This window comes from Pieris rapae, chromosome 4, assembly GCF_905147795.1.
Source record: "Pieris rapae chromosome 4, ilPieRapa1.1, whole genome shotgun sequence".
Taxonomy (NCBI): domain Eukaryota; kingdom Metazoa; phylum Arthropoda; class Insecta; order Lepidoptera; family Pieridae; genus Pieris; species Pieris rapae.
The window spans coordinates 5,988,199-5,998,256 of NC_059512.1; the positions used below are offsets into that span (position 1 = coordinate 5,988,199).

The following is a 10,058-nucleotide window of genomic DNA, read 5'->3' on the forward strand; positions in this document are numbered from 1 at the left end:
TGTTGGCTAAAATATCGCATAAGCTATAGTTATTCATTACCATATACTGATTATCAGATAGTCGAGCTAGCGTCATCAGCGTTTCGTCACGTGATGCCCACGCCCAATATTTAATTGTTACGCCCCTATTGGAAAGTTTATTAAAATTGATTGGAAATTAATAATGTACTCACTGTTTCCTTGAGAATTTCCTAGTAATTTCTTCTTCACAAAACCTATCATGTAAGATTCTTAAGTGAACAATGTCATGACTTAAAAAAGGTGGGTATTTATATATTTATTGCATACATAATCTTAGAAAAAGTGGCTGGTGTGCTGGAAACACAAACTGGACGCAGTTTTTCTGTCCACCAGGACGTTAAACACATTTGAATAATTAACTTATGTACTAAGGCCAGTGAAATATAACGTAATACGTCACATATTAGGTAAATACTGATTTATATTGGGAAAACGTGTGAGGCCAAACTCAGGCCTTGTCTTTTGTAACTCATTGTTGTGATATTTGTCACATTTTTACTATTATTTTTTATATAAATTGAAGTTGATTGCCTTGGGTTGAAAAATATTTCAAGATTTGATTATGGCAAATGATAAGTGAAATCCTGACTTCTCAGTCTTTGGTTCAGCGGAACCTAATAAATGTAAAATCAAATGTTTTTAAATTTACCTTATTGCTCGTGTTTTACATGGTGTTATCCCAATTTGCAGACGAGGCAAACCACTATACCTGAGCGAAGACAGGGCCGAGCTGCTGCAAGCCCAGTGGTTGGCTCACCGCTTCGACCACACCAAGCGCACCTGGGTCTGGCATCGCGACTCTCTCTGAGCTCTTGGACTAGACACTTGCGATCGATATGGTAATAATAAATACAATATAGGTTTTCCTTACACGTAGTATGGGAGCGAAAGATGTGATATAGTACGGACGCGGAGCACGAAGAATTTCGTAGAATGACCCGTCATCTTATGTCTTTGTCGCTCGCGCATAAACATATTGCCGTTGCGCTCACACAGATGCAGTGACCGCCGTATTCAGAGATTGTAAACCTTTTAGTCATAACCATAAAGACATGTGGTGGTGCACATGTACTTTGGTTTGTTTTGTTATAAGTAGTATATATGTTATAGTATAGTATATAAGTAGTAACGTATCTGGCGAAACATGTGATAGTTCATCAGAAATAGATGCCTCTGACTAAAATTAAATGTTTTTTTTAAGAGTATTTCTGTTTTTTTTACCAAATCTTAGTCGCAATCATAACTTTTCCTTTTTATAAATCCATCAAGCCGTTTAGTCTAAATAAAAATCAAAGCTACCGTTTTTAATATTCGTACTTATAAAAAAAATGTTTTTAACCACTGGCAGTAGGCCCAAATGTCATTGTACGAAATTCTTCGTGCTCCGCGTCCGTACTATAACTGTTTTTTTCTGATATATTACAGTACTAAAATTGTATTGTTTTCAGGTGAATCAGGAACGAGTCAGGATCGTTTAAGGCTCGCGGGTCGGGCTCGGTAGTGTCTGACTCTAACAACGGAGTCCCAGAGCTCCTGGGACGTTTTGCAGTCTATTCTATTCCGCTGTGCAATTATTGCCAAGTGCCTCATATCCCCTTCAAAACCATTGATCTGTTTAAAATTGTTACTCTTCTCTTGGTTGCATAAATTTTTAAATTTGGAAGCATTGTTGAGTACTTCAATCTCCATTATTCTTATGGCCTTACGCAGAGGACTTTATTGTAGATATGAAATTCTAATGATCTCTATAAATGCAATATACTTATAGAATTGATACCCTTCGAGTCAGCGATGCTTGGTGCTTCACTCGACCGCTGTAAATAAGAATCAGATGTGTATTGCCGTCTCTCTCTCGCGTGCAACGTTTCCGAACGTGCGACGAGGACAGAGATGTCACAGAGCTGTAAATAGGAAACGTTAGGTGTATGAAGTGTTAGGGCTGTGACACGAGCCGCTATCGCGGCGCTAGTGTAGCGAATAATAAATTATTTTTATTTCGTTTATTATACTGTATATGACTTCACGTGAACGACTCTGCCACATAACCAATTTAGTTATTTCACTAACTGTAGTTAAAACATAAATTAGTAAAAGTATGAATAAAATCGAATTAGTCATTATCGCTCGGTCTGTTATCAAAGTACATTCGATTTAATAGAATGCGCATTAGGTTATTTGTTAATTTTACATTTTGGTTGAAAACACAATAAATAAATCTGTTTCGCAACCTACGAATTGTCTTTCTATTTTTATATGATTTTAAATATTGATAATGAATTATCCTGTTTTTGGCTCAACCTGTTTAATTGTACTACAACCACAGCTTATAATGGCCAAATATTTTAAAAAATGAGTATTTACAATATTGCGACAAAGATGTCCTTCAGCATCTGATGAGGTAATGTTGTTAACATTAATATTCTATGCAAATGTTTGTTGTATATATTCAGACATTAAAGTTGTTGATATTTCCATATTGTTTTATTTACAAGAAACGGGGTCAATTAAGTTAAGGTGTAGTTCATCATTTGATGCGATATTATAAAATATTTTTGTACGTTTTTAAGTCTTACTGGGACTGTTAGGACCTCAAAGTGGCCTATGTATGTCGACAACTTGATGTGAAGTTAGATTTCCAGAATTTAATACAGTCCACACATAGTGAGTCAGGTATTACCTGGGTAACACTAAAAATGTTTAGAACTGGCCAGTTAGAAACGTTGCTAATGAAAATCTTTTTTGAATTTCAATTTTAGAACTCTTTGGTAACCTTATGTAGTATATATGTCATTTGTTTTTGGGAATTGGTGGCAAATTTAAAACTCTTCTTATATACAAGTGCAATTAAGTGTAGTAGTTTGTAGGCTGTGAGTAGCATTTTTTAATGAATCATCCCCATCTCGTACCACTATTTACAATTGGTTTAACGATTTAAGCGTGGACGTACTAATCTCAATGAAAATCCGTGTGAGGGACGTCCTTTAACAGCAACAACTAAAGATAACATCATTGCTGTGCGACGCATGATAGTGGACGATAAGAGAGTGACTTATCAGCAGATACGGGCAAGCCTAGGCACTGGTATGAGTCAAGTTCAAAAAATACGAAGATTTAGGCGTCGTGAGGAAGCTTTGTACCAGATGGATTTCCCATACTTATTATTATATTTACATATAGATGTTATAAAAATATTTAAACAACTAAAATTTAAAAAAAACTAAAGAGTTCTTTGGGGTTTATCTGTATTCATTTTACAATAATTAGTAATCAATGTTATCAGTTTAGAGTTAGCTGTTTAGTACTTCTGACCCCACAAATTTAAGAAACATATCTGTGCTGCCGGCATTGAGTTAATTTTTTTGTTAAATTATTATTGATACACTTTAATAATAATAAACTTATGCATAGCAGTATGGTCTTACAAGAGGTCGCTCCACAGCCGATGCTGCCATTAAATGAATTTACCAGATTTTAAATGCTTGGGAAAATTCTCTCTATTGGAGTTTCTGGCGATTTATCAAAGGCTTTTGACTGTGTCCATGACTAAATAAATTAAACACTACCATCTCCAGTACAGTCCGCTCTACCGATGTAATACAAATAATCTTAAGCTAAACGAAAAGAATACCTTTAAATTTTGTATTAAATATGTAACTACAAATGTAAAAAGTACTAATTCTCAAATAATAAAGATGAGGAAATACACTTTGTTGATAATGCGATGTTCTTTGGAATAACTTGAGATAGTAAACTTCAGTGGGGCCTACACATAGAAGGTATTTCGAATAGGCTAAGTTCTGCAGCGTTCGCAGTGAAAAAGATACGAGATCTTACTGAATATACAGCAAAGCACGTTTATTTCATCTATTTTCATAGCATCGTGTCATATAGTGTTTTGTTGGGGGGTAATGCAGCTGACATTAAATCGATATTTGTAGTGTTGTTGTGTAGAAATATATGTATATATATATCTTTAAAAATAATATTATTATAGTACCTACTCGTAATAAAGACAAAATGAGCGCACCAACCACAAGGCTGCATAAAACGAGTAATTCTTTCAAACTAAATTGTATGCGTTTTTTCAACGAAATCCTTACTGAAATACAAGTGTTGTCAATGAATAAATTTAAATCGTACATTAGTCCTAGTGCTTGGATATGAATTGCTTCAGTATAAAGAGTAGAGAGATTCTGGGGGATCGTCGACAAGCGTGATTCATGTGGAAACAATTTACTGTATAATTAGTTAAATTAGTATTATTATTATTTTATTAAGTAGCCAAGTCCACACTAATTCTAGAATCGATATGATTGGTTAAATGTAATTGGTTGTGGCGGCATCCATGCTTCGAGTTGTCCCTCTAGCTAAAATATAGCAGTGGCCGATGGCTGGCCAAGCGTCATACTCGTGAACGGGTGCTACTTGTGGTGACTGGTTGTACTCGAATTCGGGCTCCTGCTGATAGAGGATCATTGACAATCTGAGACTAATCTATGATTTTAATTTAAATTAACGTCATGTGGAACATGGTGTAACAGTTGCAGGTCCTTACGATGTTTATAGCCAGTTCTTCTCTTCCGGTCTACGCTCTTGATTTGCATTTAATGTACATATTTTTTTGACGTTCATAAGTACATTGTGTTACCTACATGAATAAATGATTTTAAACTTTGACTTTGAATGTTGATAGCTATTCAGTTGAAGTCATTTTTCTAAAAAGACTCTAATTATATTATAAATTACATTCACGTGCCTTTTTGGGGTCACTAATGCTCACAATTCAATAAAATATTAGCTATATTAGGCAAAAACTATTAATTTCAAGTGTAAGGAAAAAAAAGTATGTGGCGGTGGTTAAGTTCCGACTCAAATGTTTAATTGTAATGTCCAGCTTCTTGGAGTGTTTAAGGCTCACCAACTCCATAAAACTAGTACAATCGACAATACACAACCGCTCCGTTCGGCTGTCGGTTTACGACTGACGAGTGACTCGTGACTTGGCGCATGAGACAACGAAGCAACACTTTATTTAGGCAATACACTACACTAATTATAATAAGTGTAGATGGAAAGTAACAAAAAAGGCACAATTTGTTAAAAGTTTTAATGTACATCAACTATTATTTGTATAGAGGTAGAACATTCTACTTTTATTTTAAGTATAAAGTAAATTGCTAATGTACGAGCATACAAATAAAATAATTTCATAAATTGCCCGTAATATCATCTATAGGCGGAGTCTGAACCCGGTCGGTGACGGACAAGTACGAAATCCCTTCACAATATAAAACGATCATTTAATATGAAAAACACACAAAATATTACTGTTTGTCAATAATAATAATAATAATCTTTTTTAAATAAATGAATATTTATTATAGGCATATTTACGAACCGTACATCTTTTCGAAAATAAAATTATCACAGAATAAAATATGAAATAATAAATGATGGCAACTCGTCCCTCGCGATCGAACAGAACGACCAACTTAACAATACTTAGCGAATACTGAATATTATTTATACCGAATTAACTTATGTTACGTACAATCATTACTTTGACACAGACCTCGAGGAATGTTGCCCGTTACACATCTAATATACAATTTAGTAGGTCGCGTTAATATTATATAAACGAAAATATGATCCCGCATCTCTAATAAAACCTCAATCGTTTGGACGTTTAGTCTAATTATTATGTCTCATAAACATACAAATACTTAATCTACTTTACCTCTATGGTTCTGACAACTCAAGTATCGGCGAAAGGCCTCAGCCGCGTTGCTTTCGTAAAAATTGAATCTGTATACGTTAAAAATATCGCTTTGAGAAAATACGTTTGTAAATTGATCTGAAAAAGATAAAACTAGTCTCGCAACACGTCTCCGTCCATCCGCCGTACATATACATCTTATATACATTACACCTAATCTACGCTACCTAGCTCTATACAAGATACGTGTAAACGTGAACACATTCAATAAGATATGGGATTAAGTCCGCTCCGAAGCGAACGTTCGTATGGCACAGAATTCAACCCACAGTGATTATTTAATTGTATAAACTAATGCCCTTCTGTTCGATTTATCACTGTGGAAATGTAAAGCAAGAAACGATTACTATGAAGCGTTTACGTATATCAACGTTAAAACTATAAATTCGTACAACTAATTCATATATGCATACAACTAAATGTGAAATGAACTAGAAGAATTAACATATACTGGTCATTCTGAGATCTGATTATGATCTGGTAAATTATTTAAATGTTTTAAACTTCTATGACATCTAACGTCAAAAAAGCTGAATTTAACTCTAACTTATACATCAAAAATTCTTCACTCAAGTGAAGTAAACTAAGTGAGAATGTTTTCACATATAAAGTAAATCTCATATAAAACGTTTTGTTGTAATAAATTGGTATAAACTTGGTATATGTCACAATGAACACTATAGTTTAGCCAACCCAACCTCAGGTACGAGCTTTTAATCATTTCATGTATTTTGTACAGGTTATTGTTAAATAGTTTGTAACGTTGCCAAGATGGAGTCAACTCCTGTTATTACGAACACTACAATTAGTTTGTTTTTATGGTAAGAATTAGTGCTCGGGTTCCAAAAGGATATTAAACCGGACAATCACAGGAACCGAAATCAATATACAAATATACAATTTCACATCAACTGTGATTGTCCGAGTCCATGGCTCCAACCTCTTGTTAATCTTCCTTACCTTAATATAAGGTCGGATGGAGGACGTTATAAAGAAGGAATGTGCCACGAGGGGAGAGTGGGGCCCTCTTGTGGGGGAGACAGCAGTGACAGAGGGCCTGGGGAAAGGGGGGCAGGGTCGACAGGCGAAGCCAGAGCGTCATCGACGGGACAATCGCAGTCGTCTGCTCGCTCGTCCCGGAAGTTCCCGTAGTCGTCCGTGAGCTGCGCGTGACGTAATACGCATACGTGACGACGCACCCCTGTCCATCGCCATTGTTCTAGAAACAAAAGAATTTTACAATTATTTTTTATATATGTGACATCTTAATACTGAATTTCTTTTCAATTATGATTACCGTTATAATAAATATATTTATAGAATAGTGATAAATCCTAGTTTGTTAATATTTCTTGGGAGCGGGTCTGACACCTATTTCTTTTTATTAAAGAAATCTGTGTAATTTAATTCTGTATTTAATAAATTGTCCATTTAGTTATAATAGAGATATTGTATCTACATATCAACAGGGACATAAAGTATTTCAACAAAGATTGAATAAGCTATATCCATTATCCATTTCTAAATATCATAAAAAATCTCAAAACTACTTGCAATGTAAATTTAAGTTGTATTAATTCTGTCTACATAGAAGGATAATAAAAAAGATTTTTTTACAAAGGTTTAAAATTATTAAATGTATCATTACCTCTACTCAAATCAACATCAGCGATTAGTTCTTCATTCATGAGTGCAGATAGAGCGTCATCAGTGTGCCTAGAGTCTGAAATAATATTAAGTTTCATTTAGTCAAATATAAGAGTCAATATATATAAATAAATACAGAATATTAATTGTGTAACTAAATATAAATGTAAAACAAAGTAATAACTTAGCTAGCCCCCCTGGCCCCTCCAGTGACCCCAGTATTTTAAGACAATCATAGCAGTAAATAGACAAAGATGTTCCAGTAAATAAATAATACATACACTAATCATTGCATTAAACATCTTCCTGACTTACCATAGTCCTCCTTAATCATTATCTCTTCTTTAAATGCTCCAGGTGATGCAGAAGTCGGAGTGGTGGGTGTGGCAGGTGCTGTGGGGGTGGTTGGTGTAGCAGGGGGCGTAGGGACAGTGGCCACACCCCCTGACACGCACGCGTCGCCACTACTATTGGAACTGCATTCAGGGCTGTATGGGGCCATCTGAAGGTAATAAACTTGCTATTATATTAATTGTATAAAGTTTCTCCAAGCTTTTAAAACCCATATGTCTAAATTATAAAGAAAGATATAATTTGTAATTTGACATACCCGCAGGCTACGTCGGCGTCGTGGTGTTACTTCAGCCATTTTATAGCTGCTATCCATTGCCCAGTAGGAACCTTTGCCAGGGTCATCTTTGCTACGAGCTACTTTCATGAAACATTTGTTTAATGAGAGGTTGTGCCTTATTGAATTCTGAAAATATTTTAATTACATTAAGTAAACAATACTCTTAACACAAGTCTCGCCTCCCTAGTTGATATTTACTGCTTATTTTTCCAAATAGAAATACATAATAGTAAAATATATAAAGTTTAAATTGTATTAACTTTAATCTGATAAAAATTACACCTTAATAATTTTTTTAAAGGAAAAATTAGTAAAATTATAAACAATAACAAATTGTAGGAAACCCTAAAATAAAAGAGATTACAGTTACACAGCTTCAGCAACACAAGTTATAATATTCCTTTTTCTGTAAGGATATCTTTACCTTTCTCTTCTCTTTTTTACTTTACCTCATTTTAGTTAAATTTGTCTTACTAAAACTTTAAATTGATCGTATTTTATATGTACTACAACTTACCATCCATCCTTTACCAGCTTCTTTGTAATATGGAAATGCATTACAGATATAATTGTATATTTCATTAAGGGTCATCTTGCCATTTGGTGAGCTGCTAATTGCTAGTCTGATCATGCTTGCATAACTATAACAAAAGTTTACATTATTGGAAATAACTTAAAAACAGAGAAAATAAAAACAGCTTATTTATGTCAGGTGTTTAAAATAAAATTATAATTATAATTAAAAAATATTTCTATTTGTGAATCTGTATATCTTGGAGAAATTTCTAACATATTATAAGATATGCCAGTATTATAAGATATAAATGACCTCTTCTTACTTATGTAAATAAAGTATAAATAGCCCGAAGGTTTCTATGAACAAGGAAAACTTTAACTACCTGTAAGCTGGCTTAGGATGTTTTATTTTATTAGCATTTAGCTTTTCCTCAATTTCCTTGTTATTGTTTTCCTGTTGTAGACATAAAGGTTGTACATCTTCGTATAGAAAACGGGGAATGGGCCCGAGTGGGCTATGCCGCGGTGGTCCCGGGCTGTACGCCGGCAGCCACTCTACCCCGGGAGAATCACTCATTGTTCAACATATACGCACTACACATCCAAATCCTTTACCGCATCATTCCTCTCAGCTAGTTATATTAATACGCCACAAAGCGTTGAAACATCAACCGTGGGCGTTATTATTATGTTCGTGCTACCTCCTCAAAACATTTTCTTTACTTCTCATTATGAACATCAATCAAATTCAAAGGTCCTTGGTGCGTCAAATACGGGCACTTACAGAAAAGAAAAAAATCACGGCAAAGGTTTAGTTAGAATTTAAAATAATTGCACTTTTAAAGACATAACACTAAAAAAGGATAAAAATAACGTAAAAAAGTAAATTAAACGTAATTTTCGTAAACTAGAAATTATTATGACATTTGAGGCGCCTACAACAAGGAAAATGGCGTTGCACAGACCATAAAAGGAATCAAAGCCAAAAGTCTATGAACTATAGATAAAATATAAATTCAAATTAGTCAAAAAACAATTACACTAGGAGGGGGAAATAGATTCGAGGAAATAATAAACAACGTGAACCAGTTATTTGAATTATATTTAGAATATCCGATGCCATTGTAGCAGTTATAAGCTTTAACAAAAACTCGTTTTTCCGAAATTATTTAGCCTTTATTTATCTCGTGCAACACTAGCGTCACTTTGAAAAACATGCAAGTGTGACCAAATTTATTACAAAATATTTCTCCCATTTTTTCAGTAGGTTTATTTAATTTTCTGAAGAAAATATTGTTAGATTGCCGGAAAATATTTTTGAAAAGAATGTATTAAATTTATTGTAGTGTTCTATTTGTCCAGAAATTACATCAAATTCTTTGAATTTAATCAAGTATATTTTCAACTTAGGTAAAAATCCAAAACATTTGCATTTTTTTTCTTTGTACTTCTCAGGTATGTAAAGTA

At 34.0% G+C, this 10,058-nt stretch overlaps 2 protein-coding genes across 2 annotated transcripts in view; one reads left to right on the forward strand and one right to left on the reverse strand.

The window, feature by feature from the left end:
• The window catches only part of LOC111001256 (E3 ubiquitin-protein ligase Ubr3), a 40,756-nt gene extending 38,263 nt beyond the window's left edge, over window positions 1-2,493 (forward strand). Inside the window, exons 20-21 of the mRNA XM_022271070.2 lie at window positions 712-860; window positions 1,470-2,493. Coding sequence (XP_022126762.2) covers window positions 712-829 — 118 coding nt within the window. The 3' untranslated portion in view covers window positions 830-860; window positions 1,470-2,493. The remainder of the gene's footprint in view (window positions 1-711; window positions 861-1,469) is intronic.
• A 2,620-nt stretch (window positions 2,494-5,113) lies between these two features.
• LOC111001277 (forkhead box protein I1c) lies at window positions 5,114-9,540 on the reverse strand. The gene is made up of 6 exons (XM_022271129.2): window positions 8,975-9,540; window positions 8,593-8,716; window positions 8,055-8,201; window positions 7,760-7,946; window positions 7,446-7,520; window positions 5,114-7,016 (listed from the first exon to the last, which is right to left on the reverse strand). Exons 1-6 carry the CDS (start codon window positions 9,166-9,168, stop codon window positions 6,784-6,786), a joined length of 960 nt encoding a protein of 319 aa, XP_022126821.2. The 5' UTR covers window positions 9,169-9,540; the 3' UTR covers window positions 5,114-6,783.
• Between the last annotated feature and the right edge of the window lie 518 nt (window positions 9,541-10,058).

Coding starts and splice junctions, on each gene's coding strand:
- LOC111001277 (XM_022271129.2), bottom strand. CDS start 9,168: ATGAGTGATTCTCCCGGGGTAGAGTGGCTGCCGGCGTACAGCCCGGGA. Junction 8,717..8,974: donor CATCCTAAGCCAGCTTACAG/GTAGTTAAAGTT, acceptor CTTTTGTTATAG/TTATGCAAGCATGATCAGAC. Junction 7,521..7,759: donor AATGATTAAGGAGGACTATG/GTAAGTCAGGAA, acceptor ATATTATTTCAG/ACTCTAGGCACACTGATGAC.